At 32.8% G+C, this 22,841-nt stretch overlaps 1 protein-coding gene across 5 annotated transcripts; it reads left to right on the top strand.

The window, feature by feature from the left end:
• The first annotated feature begins 1,125 nt into the window (after positions 1–1,125).
• Positions 1,126–22,836, top strand: LOC128995925 (uncharacterized). 5 transcript variants are annotated; one of them, XM_054420978.1, is made up of 9 exons: positions 1,126–1,283; positions 13,407–13,662; positions 14,432–14,593; positions 15,227–15,446; positions 16,881–17,089; positions 18,105–18,173; positions 18,849–18,920; positions 19,966–20,044; positions 21,539–22,836. In XM_054420978.1, exons 2-9 carry the CDS (start codon positions 13,411–13,413, stop codon positions 22,264–22,266), a joined length of 1,791 nt encoding a protein of 596 aa, XP_054276953.1. In that variant the 5' UTR covers positions 1,126–1,283; positions 13,407–13,410; the 3' UTR covers positions 22,267–22,836. The 5 variants fall into 5 exon arrangements, with proteins under 5 accessions (XP_054276953.1, XP_054276957.1, XP_054276956.1 ...); XM_054420981.1 differs by lacking the exon at positions 1,126–1,283 and adding an exon at positions 1,583–1,601; XM_054420979.1 differs by lacking the exon at positions 1,126–1,283 and adding an exon at positions 12,814–12,891.
• The last annotated feature ends 5 nt before the right edge of the window (positions 22,837–22,841 follow it).

Here is a 22,841-nt window from a genome sequence, read left to right as displayed (position 1 = left end):
ATCCAGGCTCTCTCACTTTTATCCATTGTAATAGTTACGCCAACCCAAATTCAAATAATAGTAAATATTTCATTCCAACCGAGTCAGTAAATGTGTGTAGCAAACTATTAAATTAGCAAAATGATTGACTGTTTACAATTAACATATGTTCTTCTTCTCACTTTTAATTTCTGACAACAGCTGGGGTTTTATTACAATGCTTGTTTCCCATGTTTATCTTATGGAGAAACACGAAACTTTAAAGTGCCCCAGGGCCTCACTCTCTATTTCCCTTAAAAAAAGTTTCCTGCACGACTTCACATTACGCTCTTTCCAATGACACCAAAAACATGTCAATCGGTTCAGTGGTTTCGGAGGAGTAATTGTCAAAAAAACCTGCTTGCGTATTAAATAAGTTTAGATTCTCAGTCGTATAACTTAATACTGTACTGTGCAACTGAAATACATCAAATTTTATAATTTTGAAAAACAAATCATTGGTTTGTGAATATAGTATGTAACTAAATATTTTACTTAGGTTTTAGAAATATGAGTTTGGTAACGTTCCCATATGAAGTTGAGCATATTTAGATTAACTTTATTCACACATAAAAAAGTAATTGTGGTTGAAGGGAAAGAGAAGACGTAAAGAAATTATAATAAGTGAATTGTTCACATACAGTTTATACCGGTAAAACGTGTTGCCTTCTACAAATTCTTATAACCCATCAAAGTCACTATTGGTAATATCGGTGTTTGTAATAAATGGTCGACGAACTATAAAGCCAGAGGAATAACATCGAGAATATTTTCATCCGAAAGAGGCAAATCATAATTAGAGAGAGGAAAACGAGAAAAATAACTCGTAATTATTACTGTGTAAGATGGTGCGCGCATAGATCCGCGAAACGCAATAAATTGGAAAAGCTGTGGCGGGGATGGAGGTGGGGATGTTTAGATATCAGGGGTGGGAGAGGGGCGCCCGCGCGCAGCTTGGGGGAGAAACTACAAAAAAGCAATAAAATTGAATTTCATATCGTGTTTGCACTTCTCTATTCCCCACCCCCCTCACCCTCGCAGTGACGTCAGGGATCGATATCAGAGGGTGGGGGCAGAGGGGGTGAGAGCGCGGTGTCGACGGTCGACGCTAGCAGAAGCACAGTGGAGACGGGGACGCGGACGCGTGCGACGGTACGAGCACGACTACGACACGGACACGGTGACAACCGACACGGCACACGACACGACCACGGGTGTGTGTGTGATAGTGACCGGGACATAACCTTATTCTCCACCACAACACGGTAAGTTATCTAGTATGCATCTATGGTATGTCTACACTGTAACTTAGTGGTTAGTGCGCGGTACAGTATATGATATCAGATATGGCGCGCCCGCCCCCCCGCTCCCCACCGACGACACTAACAATATAACATCTCTATTGATCCTCCCATCTGGAACGATAGGCCCTTCCATTTCTGATTATTACGTATATACTCGCAGCACAAGTTCCGGCTTCGATGGATTATTTTGGGGGTTTTTCATCCCACAAGATCGTAGTGAGGTTATAAAAACAACGTGGAGGTGTAGTGTGCTGATAACTTTTATTCTTCTTTCACTGAGTAAGTTTTACCGTAGTGATTGTAATAGAAATGCTATGTACATGTATGAGGTATTTAATTTATAATTTTAACACGAATATTACTGTTATTTACAAATATTTATCCAACCATGTTAATTCCTTGTTCATATATTTTCGTTATTTTCGTATGCCTGATATTGACAAATTAATATTATTTTTATTTGAAAATTCCGAAATTATTCTACGAATATTGCAATCACTACATAACAATAATCAATATATGCATCCTGATTGTTTAAGATTTACTAGGTTTACATTCCAATAGGCCTATAACACATTAAAAATAATAAACCGTAAAAAATATTTAATTTGTGACTATTGGAGGACGTATAAAGCCCAATTATATTGTATCAATCGTCTATAATTGCACTACTGAAATCACACTTAGTTTTTACAATCGTGGATAATTTATTATTAAATCTATAAATACATAATAAAATCAAGAGCCAACACATGAAAAAAAACAAATTAACTTTCCGTTGGAATTTCCCCATCGTGATTCGTATTCAGAAAAGTTGGTGGAAGTTTGAAAAGGTCGTGAGCAAACGAGTGTGGAGTGGTGGCCGTCAAATGAAAGTGGTGCAAAAATCTGAATGAATTCATTAACACCATCGAGTCATGCGCTCCGACTCTGACGTTTACTACTGGATATTCCACGTTCAGATGGCGACATCAAGTATTTGACAGTGTACAATACAACTGTTATATATTTAGAACATTTATATATTGAATTGAAACATTTAATGTGTTTCTAACTCATCTTGGTTGTTTATACAAATCATTGAAATCTAATCAAATTAAAATGGTATGAATTAAAATTGCTATAAAAGATATTTTATTCCAGTTACCTGCTGCTTTGAACTAAAACTTATGTAACTTATGTTGCTTTCAGTTTCCAAATATTAAACGTTGGCAGCAAAGAACTGGATAATTTCGGCAATCTTAGAAAAATTTATGATTATTTCAGTGTATGAGAATATCAGTGTATTTCTAAAATACTATATAATGTGTCGTGAATAAAATAACCTTATACTGATCACTAATAAATGTTAAATAGTTTTTATTTGTCCATTTATGTAGATCCGTGATAATGCAACATCAAAGATCAAACTATTATGTTTTTTTTTGTAATTTTAATTTATTTTTACAATAATTACGCGTTGAAATATTTGTATAGCATAGCAAATGATAACATTATATTTAAATACTACTGGGATTTACAAAATCCAAATTATCATAGTCAATACAGAAAGGTATATTCTTCAGCTACGTTTTCGAAATAATTTCCCAATTTACTTGAATATTCGTAAATGAGGGTTTTAACTCATAGACTCTTAGTATTTTGAAGTATTTAGAATTCGCAATACTTTCTGCTCCGTACATAATTTCATTTTGTTATGATACGTTATTGTTATTTATTCGTTATCATCCATGAATGATAAATACCTACCTTGCCATTGTTTTGGAATAGTATCAACAAACAAATTGATTTTATTTAGAACAATATTTTAAATTAATAAAGAACATTTGCCACAGCGACTACATACGCGCACGCACAGCATACTACAGCTGAAAATTACGGTCGTCCCAAGGAAGTATCCTCTGTCCGTACTTCTTTGTGCTACAGTATAACAGTGTGGATCTATCTACAGCTTAACAGGGTATCGGAACAGCAAGTGATGTCCTAATGTCCCCATCTCCCCCATGCTCCCATTGTTGAGTCATAAGTCTCTTCATCAGATTCGTCCTGAAAAGGCCTTATGAAGGGAATATAGAAACCGTTCCGCCTACACAAATTTACCCATTTTGTTTTCCGAAAAAAGTGATAAGTCTTGTACTTTAGGTGACTTCTCACCAAAATAGGGAACAAATTAAATGCCTTAATTAAACTGGGCAACGTCTTTGAGAGTTTTTGGTCAAAAATCCGAAATTTTCGATCTAACATGCATGACATCCAGGTCTCCCGTGGAGTAGACACTATGAAACCCGATTTTTGCCTATTTGGTAGATGCAATTAATGACAGTTAAATGTGGACGGAACACATACCATATCAATAATGCGACTAGGATTGGGAGATTGTTAATAGATGTTAAGTAGTCTGTCATACAACGACAGGAAGATACGAGGATGTATTCAAGGAAAATCTTAATAAATCCAATAATCTCCTTTTTGATCAGCTGTTAACACAGATATGGTTGTTGACAAGGTTGTTCAATAGGTGCCAACATGTTCAATGTAATATTTTCCTCAACTACAGTATTGAATTTTCAATTTCTATGTTGATTGTTTAAACGATGGTGTTGTATGTCAATTTATTGGCTGGTTTGAGATTAAACGTACATAAACCGCACTGTAAAATAATTAAAAGAACTCAAGAAACCCTCGCTTTATGAACCCCAATTTGATTCACCAACTTATAAGTCGTTACGAAGTATTTTTCGTTTGCTTTTGTAAATATTCTAGTTTTCCCAAAACCTAGAGAAACCTTTTTTATATGACACAAGTAAAAAATACATTTCATCCTTTTGAGGTATGTTTGAGGCTGTTTTGCATTCAAAGGGGTAAATCCTCGCCGATCTTTAACTACAGTATTCTAGTCCATCTCCTTACCTAGCTATATAGATCATCGGTACCTCTGGCTCTGTAAATAAATAAAACGACCGAATGCTGATTCCAGAGAACAATAACAGACTGCTTCGGGCAAAAATAGCAATGAATGTTTCTTGGAACCAAGGAGGAAAATGCACTTGCACAATATAGTTCATTTTTCTTCAAAAATATGTTGGTGATATTCTACTTTTGCTTCATTTATTTTGTTATACAGTTCACATACATCCATAGACTTTTCATAAGCAGTTTACTGATAATGAACATTTATTTAGGTTATTCCTGGATATAAATGTTTCTTGGATAACAAAACAAGAAGAAATCGGCGAATATACGTCACAATCGTCGAATTAGGGGGTTTGAGGATTTAATTAGTTTTCCAATTTTTGGAAACTTAAGAGATATTCCATAAATTTTGTGCCATACATAGTACAGATACAGGTGTTATTGCGTTATTGCTGCTGGAACTACCAATTTTAAGGTTTTAAATGCAGTTTTAAAGCCATTTATTTAAAGTAATTTAAAAAAGATGAAACTAAAAGTGAAGATATACTTCTTATTTGTCACTATAATTTTGGATAGCGTCGAATGTTATTTAAAACCACTCCCCACAAATCCTTGCATTTCAACGGAAAACAGTGGTATCTAGCGCACTCTTAAGAGGATTATAATTGGAATTAGTTTTAATTCCAAGGCTTAAGTCTTTAAAAGCACTTAGCAAAAATTATAATTAAATATCATTATACAATTTAAAAAAATGAACTATTCAAATTACAAAACTACATTTACTATGAGCTCTCCTCACCAAAAGTATTCTGACTAAAACTTCAAATATACTCCACTCCAGTAAATAGCACTTTTTTTTCTGCTATTCTTTTGATATTAAGTGACATTGATTAAATTACATATTAAATAACACAAGAATACACACAAATTGTCTGTACAATGTTTAACTTTTAAGCCACTTCCTAAGGGGTATCCGTATTTTCGATCACAAACAAATATCTGTTACCTAGGTATTCAGGTACACTTGTAGGTGAGAAAAATCTATTGACTCCAACTGATTCTCTTTTTCTTCATAAAATAACAATAACTATTTTATTGTTGGTTGAAGTATTGCAATGCCTGTTCACTTGACACAGTTCCTTTTCACTGCAGTAGGACGAATAAACATTCAGTTTAATTTTATCTGAGTTTTGATCATTTATTTTTACAGAATTGGCATATTTACAAGTTTATTAATTTGACATATTGACTTTATGAACTATTTTTTGGAATTGCGTATTCTTCTTGACAAATGTCTACTAGTACAAATGTTTACTCAGTTCCTTTACGCACCATTCCTGTTGGCTCCAAGATGTTTCCTTCAATCTTATCACTGGAGCTAGTGTGTGATTATGCCATCATCAGTGTGCGATTATGCCATCATCAGTGTGTGATTATGCCATCATGGTGTGTGATTATACCATCCTAGTGTGCGGTTTTGCCATCATGGTGTGTGATTATGCCATCATCAGTGTGTGATTATTGTACCATCACAATTTGTGGTTTTGCCATCATATTGTGTTATTATGGTTAATATTTGTTATATTAATTCATGCGTATAAAAGCAATAAATAGCTATTCGGCTAAAACTTAGAAAAATGTTGGCATAAATTTAACGTTTTATCCTAGATTTATCTTTTTACAACAGAGAGGGAGAATTTTTAAAATATAAAATGCCTTTCATAAGTGGTTTGTGATCATTATAGGTTATTTTATGCTTACTTGTATATTAGTTCTGCCTAGTTATTTTTTTTATGTTGTTGCGCAAATACGTGTTTGGTTTTGTAATTCCATTTAGAACCACCTTCGTTAAATTTATTTGAAGGGTTTACTCTTTTATAATTATTAGTGGTCGTCCGGTGGTCGAAAACTCGACTAAAGATATGTAATTTACAGGATTCTCTATTTTCACCCCACGCTGTAAATAAAAACCGTGATTGCAATTTCTTCTATTTGTTTAGATTTTCGTATTATATTTTGTTGTTATTTCATCACAAGCATAGCAACCTATAAGGCCCATGATAACTTTTTTAAATTTCATATTAATTTTTTGTACTTATTTTTGAGCCTATTTTAATTTATGAAGGGATTCTGCACATCTACAGCAAAATATCTTTCTAACAGAATGCGTAGATTTTCCCTGCACACGAGCTGAGAAAAAAGGTTTTAAGGCAACATGCTTGCCTATTAATATATGGATTTTATTGTGAATGTGTTTGGATGAAAATCAATAGAGCTGCTATCATTCGAGTTGTGTGCAGGTTTGCTGCTACTGGGGAATTTTATTTTGGCGTATAAACGAATTTCGTTGGTTTTAGAGGATTTTATCCTGTCTCATTTACCTACTCCAGTTCTTCCAATTTTATCATAGGTAAAATAATTCAAATTTGTTAGATTCCATCTAAGTTTTTGCCTTTAATATGTCAAGGAATACTATGTCATTCATAAAGAAGTAAAATCAAAAGATGTAAATACTTCAACCATACATTGTTTTACTGTAACGTAAATATAAGCAAAGCTATGCATGGAACGTTTCTCAAACATGTCAATGTGATTATGGGTTGGTTTTATAAGTTATATGGTATATAGGATAAGTAAAGATATCGGATAGATAATAGTACAGGATATAGGATAAGGATAGGGTAGGTTTTATATGATGAGTTTATAGTTAGTTACCCTAGTTACTGCACCACTTGTATTACCATGCGACTGACAGGCTAAATGTTAAAAGGATTGTAGAGTTACACACAGTTTGATTGAAAGCCGTTAAAATACCGACACACATTTTTTATCTACCCTTATAGTTGTCACATTATAAAGACTGTATAATTGGCTTTACTAGCGATGTATTTTGACCTATTACGCCGGTCCTCAGGGCCCACAACCCTGAGGATATTTTGGGAGTTTTTTTTAGCGAATTTCCCTATAGGGAAGTAGCTATTACCGTAGGTGGCACGGTAAGACCTAGACCCGGGACCGATTTACTTTTTCATTTTGATGTCCCCAGAGGCCAAAAACACCATTCGTTCAAATTTTTATATATGTATATATATATAGACTTATATATATATATATATATAGATTAATAAATAATATGTAAAAAACAATAATGAGTACCCTTTTTTTATATTCTTTTTTATTTAATAAATCACAACATGTTTCGTCTCTAAGGACATTTTCAAGTGTGTTTATATATATACGTATATATATATATGTATATATATACGTCCGTGAACGCGATAACTTGAGTAATTTTTGTCCGATTTTGATTAAATTTGGTTTAAAGGTGTAAAGCGGGATAAACTTGAATGAGTTCGCGAACCAGCACGATCGGACCATGGGAACGGGGCTTTACGGGGGGTTTTATGGGGTAAAAATTGGTTTTTCTCACTTTTGACCCTCAAAACACAAAATTTCCCGATTTCTCTTTAGACCTTTTTAAAGAGCTTAAAAAAACAAATTTTTTAGTATATAAAAGTATTTTTGTTCGATTATTAGTAACGGAGAAAATTAAAAAAATTGTAAATTTAAAATTCCCATGTTATTCTTATGGAGAATATAGTCAAATGTTGTAGTTTGCTTGTTTATGGATATATTTTGATCAAACTTGGCAAATTTATTTATTTTGTACTAAGCTATCAATATTTTACTCAAAAACACACTTTATTAGTTTCCTTGTAGCAGCAAACCTAGGTACTCGTTAAACCTAATGTTATTAAAATATATTTAACTGAAAATCAATTCAGACAAATGGAAATTCGCTTAGTCGGCAGGTTTGCTGCGGCGGGGGTATTTTTACTAGTAGGCCTACCTAACAGAATCACCGGCTTATTTCTTTGAAGTGGCATTTATTTAAGTTATTTTAATCACTTAACAACAGCATTTATCAATAAGATACAATAAGACAAATAAATAAGGAAATAGTACGGTATTACTACCTAAAACTTGCTTCTCGCGTCTATATTTACACGAATCATTGTCTTATTCTTACATTTTTTTACAAATATAATCTAAGCTCATATTCGTGAAAAATGCTTCACACAAAAACCAGAATATTTTTAAGATGTCAAATTTGATCGAAGAATAGCAGAATGCAATTGTTGCTTACGCGGTGGATCAAGTAGAATCTTAGAACACTGTATGTATTATTCATTTTTAATTGAGCTATCGTAATTATTCTTGCATCCAGGCACGTCACATCTATCTGGCATGCTGTAGTAAGAAGTTTAATGTCATTACTAATGATTAAAGGTAGTAGAAACGCGATTATGTACGTAGAGTACGCGACTCCTCCATTCACTGTAATGGTAAAACGACCGAACGCCAAGACACCGATGCGACGTTGCCGCTTTTCACTCGCCGCGGCCTTGTATTAGAGGTGGCTGTGACTAATGCCAATTCAGGTATTAAAAAAAAATGTGTACACAGTTTTTACTTTGATGTACACATGTAGCTAGGTCAAACAACGCATCTAAACCTCACTACATACAAAACATTCGGAAACACAACAGTGTCATCACATCTCATCACATTTGCATAATTTGTTACCAAGGCTGGACTAGGTTATGGATTTGGTTCCGCAAATGTTCAAGATTTGTGATAAAATTTCCTACAATTATGGTTCATTCCAATCCACGAAATACATGCACAGCGTTGAGTGATCTATATGGCCAAGGCAAAACTACCCCACAAGTTAATGAATTATCAAGTTAGAACAGGATGATTAAATACATGGGTCGATGTGGCAAGAGAAGGAATTAAAATTGCTGAGATCGAAGTAAGAATGTTACTGCTTTCTGGAGAATCAGATATTTTTATCAAACAAAAAAAACTGATTTAATATGCTGATAGAGTTCTGTATTTTTATGGACAAAGATGATGATAACTTATAAATCCGGATACAATCTGAATGATTTTCCTAAAGCAGATGGAATTAGTGGTTAGTAATAAATATTGACTCTTTCCGTAACATGATAGACTAATTATATGAACTCATTCCCCCATATAGTGAAAGTGGCTTTGGTATGAAACAAACTCATACCATTGTGTTAAACGAATTCATCAATCACGTTTTTTAGGGAACACAATGGTCATACTTATTATTGCTTATCCTCCCTCCATTTAACTAAGATTCTAATGACTTCACTCTATCCATCGCAGTTAGCTGAATTTACATAAAACCTCAAGATTAACCGTCGATTTCGACGGGGTTCCACTAGTATGTAGAAAAAGAATTGATCCAGACATCATTTGGAAATACTGTAACAAAGCCGGCAGAAAATTATAATGCAAAATTGAGAAGAAAAAAGCAAAATATGGATGTTTGCTCTTATGTGCCTCTGAAAAAACTTATTTGGACATTTTCCTCAAAAATTTAGGGATGCACTTGCTTTACACTATGGGGCTTTACCTATTAACTTCCCATTAAAATAGGTCTTGTGATAAAAAGACATAATTAATTTAATAAGAGACACAGAAGGTAATATGAAGGACCAAGCTTAGAGAAATTGTGTTAAAAAAGCTTACCGTAATAGCTGAAAGAACAAGTCATAAATGAACCTGCACTCAAAGCTTGCAGAGTGTATGGAAAACTCAGATTGAAGCATTGCTTGATGTTCATGTTATGTTGACGTTGACATTGATGCTCCATCTTATGTCTCCATCCCCCATAAAACAGTTATAAAAACAAAAACAAAACAAAATACATTAGATGATTTTATGTGTAAAATGATTTTATCTTTTTTGGGCTAAAGGTAATAATAGTTTAATAATTTAAAAATTCCAGATGAAAAGAAAGAAAATGCACAACAATTTATAAACAAAGACATGCATCTTTTACTCTACTTATTGTCACAAAGTGTAGATGAAATTTTCGGGTTTGAATTTAATATGTTTTTAAGGGTAATGGTTGAAAAGTTATCTGTAAAATGAAAACAAAACATGCTGTTTAGTCAATAATCGGATAACATCAGGAACTACATGTGCGGTTAATTTCAAGGTAGAAATGGCCGTCATCGAGTGAATTCAGTGAGAAGAGATGAAGCTGGTAGCCTATTCCAAATTTGTTGAAGTGTTAAAATGATGTTTGATTCTAACTCCACTATACTTTTTTTCTGTCAAATTTCTACTGTGGTACATTTCACAATAAATTCTTGATATTGTTTTCTTTTGTACAGAAATACATGTTTTTGAAGTTAACTCTAAGTAGCTACAGATTACTATTTTTTTACTATTTTTACCTTATTGTATTCAACAACTCGTAAAATGTTTGAGAAAATCATTTTTATTAGGATAGAATGTGTCAAAATATTCTATTTTTTCTACAGTACTTACTCAGAAAAGGGTTAAATCAGTAAATAATTCTCACTCACAGCATTATCACAAAATCACAATATTTTATCACAATTAATCTACATAAAATAGTCATCCTGTAATTATTTCTATTAAACCTATACTTTATTCTGTCAAATTTCTACTATGTGGTTAATTTCACAATAAATTCAAGATATTGTTTTCTTTTGCTCAGAAATACATGTTTTTGAAGTTAACTCTAGATAGCTACAGTTCACTATTTTTTTACTAATTTTACCTTATTGTATTCAACAACTCGTAAAATGTTTGAGAAAATCATTTTTATTAGGATAGAATGTGTCAAAATATTCTATTTTTTCTATAGTACTTACTCAGAAAAGGGTTAAATCAGTAAATAATTGTCACTCATAGTACTATCACAAATTTTATCACAATTAATCTACATAAAATATAGTCATCCTGTAATTATTTCCTTGATTTTGTGTTTTTTTATCCTGTACGTAGTAATTTTACCCGAATAAAAGTTTGGTTTAGGTGTCCAGTCAGGCCGGTTTTTAGTAATTTTCATTTGAAATATACTCATAAACTTATTAAATTGTTCACTGGCCTCATTTAACATATCGAAAAACTGTCGCAGTTCTGAATCCAACCAAAGAAAATTATCTTGAAGCATTTTTGGATTAAACATCATCTTAGCAAAGCGTGGCGTGCCTTTACGGTAAATATATTTTGCTGAAGATAAAACGTTGGTGGCATTGTTGTTGTTGATGTCTTCAATTATGTATTTCAGATGTTTATTGTAATCACTGAGAGCAGTTAGCACTGAGGCACTGTATATTTCCTTTGGGTACATTAACTTCTTGATTATATCGATAGCTAGTGTGTTCATAGTTTTACCTAATCTTTGCGAACCCATGCAAACCAGGCTAAAGCACAAGACGAGAATTGAAACACCAACTGCCATCGCCCATCACTAATCATCCCTCAATCAACAGCTGATTTGTGATAAGATAGGGAACATGTCACTAACAATTTGATTTGTTTTTGTTTTCATACCTTGTACTCACAATTTATTTATTTACAAATATTAATAATTGTCACAGTTGGTTTTGGTTTGGTGGCATAGCTCGGAATCGGTGCTCAATAAAAAATAATGACAGTGTGAGGTGAACAATTTAAGTTTTCAAAAATATCGGAAACTATAATAGGTCTAACAGTAATGAATTTAAATAAAATGATTATATACAGGCTTCTTATTACTTTCAAGTACAGTATGAAAATCAAATTCATTTATCCTTTACTCTAAAACGAGCTATGTCTGTTTGTAATATATATCTAAAAATCCAGCGGAAGGATTTTCATTACATTTTGATTTGGAATTAGGGACTTATGGGCCTAAAAACCTGATTGACAACAGCCACTAACCTCAGGAAAATTTGTATTTTGCTACACAACTCAGTTAAAAATTTAACATTGGTCTTATGGTTGAACAAAATAACAAGGAAAAAAAGTAAACAAAAGACTTTGTAAAATCAACGGTTTTTGAGCTATTTAAGCAACAAAATTTTAAATAGCCGCCATTTTGTTAATGAATTTGAAAAATGGTCATAATTTTTTTGTAGCCCTGGCTAGTTGTCATAAATGTTTGTGCAAAGTTTCAATTTTGTATCTTAAACTACTTTTTAGAAAAAAAATTAATATGTGAAAAAACAAAATGGCGGCTTTGTGGATAACTATAAGGACTTCCGGATATATTTAGATGTTAGATATGTTTCTTACTACTCAGGAACAATGCCCTAAAATATTGGTAGATGAGTTACCCTGTATATAGGCCTATAGATTTTCAACAGATTGTGTTTTTGGCCTCTGGGGACATCAAAACAAAAAAGTAAAATGGTCCTGGGTCCAGGTCTTACCATGAGACCTACGGTAATAACTTATTCCCTATAATGGAAAATTTGCTAAAAAGTAATGAGATAACGATAGTCATAAAAATACAAGTAATAAATAGTTAATGATCACAAAAAAAATAAATAAAAAAGGAAAACAGGTACCAGTAAACTATTTATTTTCCTTGACTATAGCTACAATCTATTGTTTATTCTGTTATATATTCAAGGGTGGTAAAAACTGGAATGGTTGAATGTGGACAGTAATTTATTGGCTACTCTACAGCAATGATCAGCTGTGTTTGACAGCAAACCTGTTGCCATGGTTACCACATTGCATAAGCAAAACATTGAATACAGTACTTAGATTTTCCTTCCCTGAAGGGTCAATAGGAACTACTGCAGCTGAAAATAAGGTACAGTATTTACGTTTTGGAAGTGCCTTTCATTAGGTTAGTGATTTGGATTAGAAAGTATAATGGACATACAAGTAAATTAAATAGTCCGAATTATAAATAAAGTTCTTTGTGTTGTGTTTTTTAGGATCAACTACTAATTTCAGCGGTAAATATTTTCATAGTTTCAATACTTTTAAATGCCTTCATAAAACTAATTTAGTACCTAATGAAAAAAAAAACAATGATGGCTTTGATTGATGACCTATGTTTATACACCACAAACTATAGTTTTGATTTTTGAAAAAAAAAATTTGAACTTATTTTCATTTTCAAACATATTTGGCAATTAATTATAGTATCAATAGAGCAATTAAATTTGTACTAAGTGGAAAAATATTTGTAAAAGAATCATGAAACTTGACACCATTATTTAACCATTTCAGAGAATTCTTTCACGAGTTTTGATGTGTTCATAGGTCAATATTTTCCCCAAAAATATTCTAACTTCAACTCAACTTTGCTTTTGTTTACAGAAAAATGCCTGATCTACTAGAACATATGTATTGCGCCCAGCAAATTAATATACCCCCAAACTTGCCCTATATCTTGAAACAATACGCCAAAGCAGCAATACGAACACAGCCTCATGATTTGCTCTTCTGGTCGGCTGCGTACTTTAGAGCCAAGGCCAACAACTCACCTCCACCTGTTAAGGAACGTCTTGAGTATCCACCTTTTGATTCTCCTTCTAGACTGTCTCCTGGGTTTTTGAGAGTTCTTCACAAACAGGTATAGGATTACTTTCCCTTGCAGAAAAAAAATCTTTAAGGGCTACCCTGAAAAATGTATGGAAACCTCAAGTAGTCTGGGAGTAAAATGTAGTAAATGAGTAGGCTTGATGAAGTAATAACAATTTGTTAGTCCCTATACAGTATACTTAGTAACGTTAGAACACTTGAGAAAAATCTATTCACCAGTAATAAAACTGTGTCAAATACGCCAAATTAACTTAGTGTTAATACTGAATTAGATTATTGCAATAGAATTGTCATCCTAATATAATCTGGAGCCGGTTTTGATTTGTGTTTAGGTTTAGGATTATATTGGTTACCTTAGACTACTTTCTGATCCAAACTAATAATACATCACTCTTATATTGAGGTCTAGATTTGACCACTTGTTACTCTCTGGTTAAAACAATACTTAAGGCAAGCAACAGAACGTATTTATAATACAATTTTTCCCTCCCAGTACAATTTGTATTTGTTAAAGTTTTTTTGTGAACTCATTTATTTGTACTTGGCTTTCATGTTACAGAAAAGACCAGGATCAGGCAAATGCAAACGTCATTAACATTTTTGTGCTTATAATGTATTTAACATACATTACATTTTGTGAAGAGAAGTGTGCCTTTAAAAGTTGGAACTAGAGGAAAAGTTTTTAAATGAATAGTTTAGTTAGAATATTGATTGTTTGGAAAACTTGATCTACATTTAGTGGTCCTGACTCTAGGACTTTATTGTAACTGTAACGTATTTTGCTGTTGAATCTTTTTCAGTTGGGAAACCACGAGTACGTGAGAGTGGAAGTGCTTTACGAGAAGTGGATGGGAGTTTGTCTTGTCAAAGAAGCGTTAGACTCGATGCTGAGAATCGGAAACATCCAGAATAGAGTTCCTTGGCTGAAATTCATTGCTATTGCATCCGGACACCTTTGCAATGTGAGTAGTTTTCATGTATAACACAAATAAACATAAACATACTTGATGTTTGTTGGATAAAGGAAGTATATCCATATGGCAGAAATACAAGTGTGTCCTCATATTTGATTAGAGAGCAGCTTTCAAAGTGTACAGATTTACCTTACTGTAGAAAGTTCCAAGTTTGTTTACATATTTATTTTTAGGTTCCAATTTTTTTACATTATTCTTTTTTACTGTTTGATTAAACATCCGACAGAGCTAGGTAGTAGAAATTTGCAAGTGTACCTAAATAATTACTAGCAACATCCTACTCGAATTTAATAATCCTCCTGCTGTTTGGTGGAGGATATCCCAATAAAGTTTTCCTTGCCGTATAGAAGTATCTGTTTATTGATATGTGTGGACCTACAGCTTAACATGTGCTCTTGACCACTAAGTTACAGCCTAAAAAGCCATTGATAATTTCCGAGTTTTCAAGACAGAAGTCACACTTACCAGCAAACCAGCAGAGACCACTTTATTAGAATATTATTAATTCTAAGAGAAATACCACAATACCTTTATTTAATTCATATTATTAATGTTTTACTATATTACTTTATACTTTTGTACTTTGAAGGTTGAGTCTGTTAATGTAGTTCTATTCTGCAGTCTCTTAGCAAGACTATGATCCTTATCTGCGAAGTGTTGACCGATCAGCCGGAAGGTGGCGCTGCTTGGATCCCCGTAGATAAGTTTGTGGATCTTTACCAGTTCCTGGCAGTTCTCAACTGCGGACCTCAACCTCCAAATGTAAAACATGTGGAACTTCTTCTAGAATCACCCTCAGTGACATCAACACACGTGTCAACCAGTGTCGCTGAAGTAAAAGGTACCGCTACTATACTCATTAGTAAAGAAAGACTAAAGAGTAAATGAACTGACTATATTCATTTATTTGATAGAAGAATAAATTTTATCTAATGGAGGGAGGTTAAAGTAACAAAAAATATACAGTTGACACAGGGCTGTAAAATGTTGGACATAGATAAATTGAACCAGAATATTCAATGGTGGAATATGATACAGTTTTCTAATTTACGCTAATTTGTGGACAAGTTTTTACAGTACAAAGAATTTTGAAAGGTGTGACTTTCAAGTGGGCTATTTACTCGAATGAATGGAGTTCTTTCCAAATTAACGTGTGATGCATTAACTACACAGTATTGAAAAATATTGGTTTTTCTTTTCCAAGTCGGTTATGGCTCTTCTACCGGACTGATTTTCATAGTTTTGGTCTTAAATTAAAAGTATGCATGCACAGATTTGCCATCAAGCATCATCATTCATTTATATAATATATCACTCTACCAAAAAAATAAATTAAGTTAGATTTTTTCTGAATTTATACTTTACTTAAAGATTTATTTCACTAGTTATAATTACATTATCCTATATGTTTTGGTGTAAGAAGAACCTTTAGTGAAATACCAGCTTCCATTTGAGCTATTGATTTTTAAGATCAGACGTATCTGAAGCACGCTGCTGCATCAAGAATCAACAATAATTATAATTATTTGAGGACTTATCTGCAATCAATGATACATAACTCCATTTTTTATATGTATTGATCTTAAACACTCCTAGAAATAAAGTATTTTACGCTGGGTTATGCTGCTAGTTGTATTGAAAATATGTTTCTATAGATAAAATTGTTGATTTTTTGGGTTAGGGCACATTTTCCTCTAGTGTTTTAGAAAATTTAAAGTGGTCGGATGAAGAGTGTTTAGATTCCATGAGACCAATCAAAATGTTGATTATTAAAAAGAAGAGGCTCTTTAAATTCCTTTTTGGTTTTGAGGTAAAAATTACAAAATTTTATAACTTTTCCAAATTTATGATAATTTTTAGAAAAAATATGTTGTTAGTTTCATTAACTTAATCAGCGGATTATATTTATCCAGGCTTTAGACTTGCTGTGAAATCCAAGCCAACATTCGCTTCACTATAGTAAATTAGACCAAATTCTGTTGCTGTTCTTAACCTGATTCAATATTTTACATTCATTATTAATTATTGATATAGACAGGTGAACAATAGCCAAACAGTTGTACACTATTTGAGTGTTTACCATTCATATTGACTGAGTATCTTAGTGATTTTCATTTACTGATACTTCACAAATTCCTTAATTTGTCATTCGAATGAATCCTCTAAATAAAATGAATTTGTCACTATCAAGAATTTTAGTTTTTAAGACTTACCAAACATACACTTGCAAGAATATTTCTAATCATTCACTATTCACAATGAACTTTTGTAAAAGACCCAGAACCAATGGAAGTGGAGGAGAAAGATTCAACTGCTGGGCTGATGGTGTGGCAGGATGTACAGCCACAAGAGAAGTCCGATCGGATCCGATCACCCAAAGCAGAGGACGAGCCGGGAGCGTCCTCCGAAATTGGGGTGGAAGTGTTCGACGATGCCAAGGGTGCAGTTACAGAACTGGTCACTTTATATCCTGTTACTACTAAGGTACAATGACACTTACTTTGGATTAAGACATTTCAGAATATCTAAACAGGTCAAGCTTTTAAAATACAGTGCCTTTTAATCCTAAGATTAACGTTATGCCATTATTTTTTTAGTTAGAAACATTTGACTTAGATATTTTCTCAAAAGGTTTTTAAACACGTCATCTTGACTATCAGTGACGGCTTTTAGCCTGACCAAACCTACAACTTAATTGTCACTCCAAATCAAAACAGCTCTTTTCAGGACTTGATAGATATTTAGGTTCCAACAGTATTGTGTTACTTTCAATATAAATTATTTAATAAACACAAACACATTCTACAGAACAACTTTACAACTTCATCTTTGGCATCAAGTGAAAGAAAGCCATACAATACATATAAAGTTAATACAGTAATCAGCATTATTAAAAATTGAAATAAATAGTGAGAAATGTTGTGTTTGGAATTTGCCATTAATCAAGCAAATCGGTCCTTCTCAAGATTTAACTGGCAACCTATGGATTTGATTTGGAGATATAGCCTCTGGATCGTTATTGAACATAATTAAATCTAAGGCTTACCTAACGATCCAATTTATTACCTAACGATCCAATTTATTTATAAATTGGATCGTAAGTTAAGCCTTAGATTTAATTATATGGATTTGAAGTTGTGCGCTAAATCATCTCGCCTACCGGGTCATCATTATTGGTATTCTGTTGATGAGCTCTCATTTATTTTCTCTCTGCATCCTAATATCAACACCCATACATGAGAAATCAAGCAGAATGATAGACTGTAAGGTTGTTTCAGCTATGATTTATTTGAATCCTATCTCGTAAAACAAGGTGGGTAAAAGAAATGTAATGCCAGACATCCCTGTTGAAAAAAATGTTGTTTTGTCTTCTACATGTGATATGCTACACTAATTTTAACGTTAATGTCAGAGTACAATTTGTTAACCAGCCTTTTTGCAACAGTGAAGTAACTTGTTAGTAATAGATGACTTTTCTGACAGACATTTGTGTTTTCAGTCTGAGCTATCTCAAGATTCTGAATCATCATTGAAAGCCACCACAGCAACACACAAAGGCGACCTTGAGGTAAGTGTGGTTCTGATTCCAACCGCTATTGTTAAAAACTTTATAAACCCAACACTTAAGCTCTAACTTTTGGGCAATTCTTTTTCAAAACTTCAATTCTTGAAGCCAAGTGAATATGGAACCCCTTTTTTTCTATTGTCAACAACTTGAATTTCAAATGAAAGATCAACAAATGCCTTTAAGAGGAAGCATTTTAATTTTCAAACCACTAAGTATTTTAGGAAATTCAGGGGGAATAAAAAAAGACACTGCAATGTCTGAGACAATAAATACATTAAACTACGTAGAGAAATTGTCAGATTTTCTTTGTAAATTATTCTTTGGGACAGGTGCTAATTTTTATTTTTAAAGGACACTGAAACAATTACCGAAAAGAGGCTTTGAAAATATTAAATTATAAGTGTGAACTTCAATTGAAGTATTTTTATTATAGTAAAATAAAATAATATCTGGATCTATGGCCAGACCTATTTTTCAATGATGTCAAATATGGTTAAAATTTCAAATATAACTTGTCTTTTTTACCAGAAAAAATTATGGTCTTACAAATGTAGTAACTAATTAAGAGCAGCCTATTTTACCTTCAAATGTCTGCAGTAAAATAGTTCTACAGTAGGTGCAAAGCAATCTCTTACCATAAAAAACAGTCAATTTGATATATTACTCAACTTATAGGGAGAAAATGTTTTGAGCCATTCATCACTTAAGGAAAATGCAGATTGGATAAACATTGATGCCAAGAATTTGGTATGTATTTTCAATAGGAATACGGAAAGTGTCTAGACACCTAGTGTAGAAGCTGTGATTAAGAAATATTGAAGCTAGTTGATTAATTAAATATATTTATATTCATTGGCCATTGGTTGCCAACCCATCAAGATTTCTGAATGGAATATTTTGGAGAATAAATGAAAATCCATAAACATAACATAATCTTGAAGTTTCAGACATTAGAAATTTCCTGGGAGAGCGAATTGGGGCTGCTCCAGGACATGGGAACTATTCAGCACGAATACCTATTGCGTTTAAAATTAAACTTACAAACAAAAACTATATTAAAATTTGGAGTTCTTCATAGCCGTGAACCTAAATAATTATTGAACCAATGTTATTTAAGCTGGATCTAGTTTTTTGGTTTATAAAAAACATTTAAGAGTAAGCTTCCTTTCCTTATGAACCTGTTTAGAAAAAGTACGAAGTAACCGATAATTTGCTTAATATTGGTGTTCCTGCAGAGGGGGTATTTGTTGTCACTAACCAAAACTGGTATTTTATTCAATATACAAGCAGTTTTTTCATTAAATTTTTTTATTATTTGACTGCCTTTTCTATACATAGTTTGCCCCCAGAATTGATTAATTGAAATAAAATAAGGTTACTAACCTGTCGTCAATCAATCCTATTGTCGTGATGACTATAGTTTCGGGGTTAAAACCTCATTTTCAAATCTTCAGTTGACAAACTGTCAAACAAATATCTTTTTGTACTTGCCGCTGTCAATAATAGTCTGGTTGTATCTTTGGCCGGCCTCGCACAGATGTACATAATTTTTTGTAAATCTAAATGTTTCCGTGTATGTTTATGTGTGATGTATTATTGGCAACGGCAAGAAGATATTTTGTATGACAATTTGACAACTGAAGATTTGAAAATAGGGTTTTAACCCCAAAACTATATTCATCAAGACTATATAGGTCCTATATATCCTATATATCAAGATAGGAGTGATTGACGACAGGTTAGTAACCTTATTTTATCTCTGTATTTTCTAACTCATTGATGGATTGTACAGGACGATGATGAAAAAGAAAAAGATCAACCTGCGGTTTTGGCTGAAATTGTTGCCGAAGAAACAACCACGGAAATGTCAGGTGATTTCATTAAATTGATACATGTGAAATATCAATAACTCTAGATGATAGGCTTCCAGTCACAGAAGATTGTCAAATCTAGATCTTCGGATGATGACCTCATTGTTGAAAGAGTTGAACAGTAGTTTGCCCCAAAGATGAACAGCTGCTACGCATCCGAAACTTCGGCTTCCAGTTTCACTCTTTCAACGACGTGGCCATCACCCGGAAGACCTAGATTTGACGTCCAATAACTATTTTTTTAAACATTGAATTAGGGCTAAGTATTAGAGATAACTGAGAAAATTGTATTAAAAAAACTCAACTTTAAAATTTATTTTTGTTTGATCAGTACATTTATTTTAAGCTGATAATTAGTTAATACTGATAGCATGGTATTATGTTTCCACATAATGACAGGAGAGGGTTTTCTTGGATTTATGGCCAACTTGCCTTCTAGTTAAAATTATTCGTGCAATGAGTTTAATAAATTTTTTAAATGAATCCTAAAAGAATGTACCAGTTATGTAAGTACTTAAAAATTTCACAGGTTTAGCAAGTGGGATTATTATCTCTAAATAAGTATGAACTGTTTTAATTGTGGTGTTTATCTCAAGTTAAAGCAAAATAATCCTCACACTGGATAGTGGATATGTCATTAAATTTAGTTTGCAGAATTGAAGGTAGTTTTCAACAAATTCTATATTTATTTATACAACCATATTTTGCGCTAAACAGTAGTTTACATGTTAATCAATGAATTTTGAAAGTTTTATAAAAGTTAGATCGGGAAGTGTAATCAAACTTATCTATCTATATTATTAGTTCTGTAGGCCCTAAGCGATTTAAAAATATAAAAATTACATGAGAGTTTGACAGCTCGCAGGATGGTGGGAGATGGCTTAAATTTAAAATTTTGGTTCCAGAGGGTTGGGGAAAATAGCAGACTGTGTCCTAATCTACCAGAAAATGAGAAATAACGAATAATATCTTCCATTTAAAATGCATTGGGATGCAAAAACGTCAGCTTTGTTTACATTGAACATGGGATTACAAAAGTGTTATCATTTTCATTCTACTGTGTGAAGTTTGTTTGATAATCAACAAATAATTTAGATAAATTCTGATTTCACTAAAGTGATCTAAAAATGATTAACTTACAATTTTCAGAGTTTCTGAGTGAAAGATAATTTGATTCTTAGTTTGTTTAAATGTAACACTAATTAACTTCTTAGGAATTTATGTCCCTAGATGCCACTAGTACCACTTGTATTTACAGTACAAATAGAACAAATAATACAGGTAGGACTATATTTTATGTTTTGAGTTAACTGCACACAAAATAGAAGAAACCCATAAATGTGTCCTAATAAAGTGAACATCTTCATTAATAATTTTAAATGGTATTTTAATTTAAATAACAAAACCTAGAGATGATGTGAAAATGTATTTTAAAGCAATTTAGTATATAGATGTTATTGTTACATTCAAAGTGTTTTTTTTTTCAAATTGCAGCTAAAAGTGACTCTAAAACCGAAGATAAGTTAAAGACGAAAACCGAAGATAAGTTAAAGACGAAAACCGAAGAAAATGTTGAAGATAATAATGGGAACCAAGACAATCTGTCTGAGAATTTAGATCATCCTGAAGAATCAGAAGATAAAACTGAAGAGAATGAATTGCAGAATGCAGACATTGACTCTGAAAAAGAAACCTCGGATCTTGTCTCAGAGGAAGCGAAACCACAAGAAGAAGAAAGCCTTGAAAATGTCATAATTGAACCTGCAGAATCAGAGAACGATGTCAGTGATTCCGTTAGACGAGATAGAACTGACTCGGAAATAGCTGTCGACCAGACCATAACGATGGCGAATTTCATAGGAAAACGGCAAGTAGGACTTTCCGTGGTGGAAATTAGAAGAGGAAGATTTGGAGACAAATCAATCGACCAAATAGATAGTGGAGAAGGTCCAATGGCATCACCGACAGTGCATCGGCTTGCTACTGAATCTGATGAGTCTATTGAGACTGAGGAGGAAGAAAAAGAGGATAAATCAAGTTGGGATTATGTTCCTGGAATCGGTCCTGTGATACCGGAGGCCCAGATACTGGCCGTGGTGGAGTATATGCAATACTGGGCGTCTAAACAGCAGGGAATGGTGGGGCCCCGTAACATTACCCATCTGCTGTGTCCCCCGCTTGACTTACCCACGCCTGCTGAAGATGATACATCTGTGTATTAAACCACAAATCTATACACAATGTCAATTATTATCACTTGGCTAAAATATTTTGAAAAAGGCTTAGCTTGGGAATTACAGTTTTCCATATTTTAATACCAGTTTGCAGCAGTTTACAATCGTGCTAGATGCTTATTGTAATATGGTCATCTTTTAAAATTTAAATATTTCACTGGATTAGTTTTGTAAAATATAATTATTAAATATACATGTTGGTTAATAGAGTAATAATTATTTGTCCATGTATTTAATCATTGAATTTTCTGCTAGTTTCAAATTGACATTTAAAATAAGTCACATAAGCTTGTTTTTTATTTGCAATACATTCTAATGAAATAAAAAAGTCATAACTTTTCTACATCTTCATTTTGACTGACTTTAGGTTTAGAAAAAACCCCAAAACAAAATTTTGGTCCCCGATTCCAAACTAAAAATCAAACTTGAGACATAGCTTTAAGCACGCAAAACAACTCTTGATGCTATATGTATGCTTTTGATGAAGTTTATGCTATCATGTTACATGCATTTTAGGTCGAAAATGGTTAAAAATGTTATAATATAAACCAAGATACTAATGA

This window comes from Macrosteles quadrilineatus, unplaced genomic scaffold (assembly GCF_028750875.1).
Source record: "Macrosteles quadrilineatus isolate MER2022 unplaced genomic scaffold, UCM_ALF_1.0 Scaffold_5__1_contigs__length_97177068, whole genome shotgun sequence".
In the NCBI taxonomy this organism is placed as follows: Eukaryota; Metazoa; Arthropoda; class Insecta; order Hemiptera; family Cicadellidae; genus Macrosteles; species Macrosteles quadrilineatus.
The sequence above is the reverse complement of the archived record's forward strand: the minus strand, read 5'-3'. Positions and strand labels throughout refer to the sequence as shown.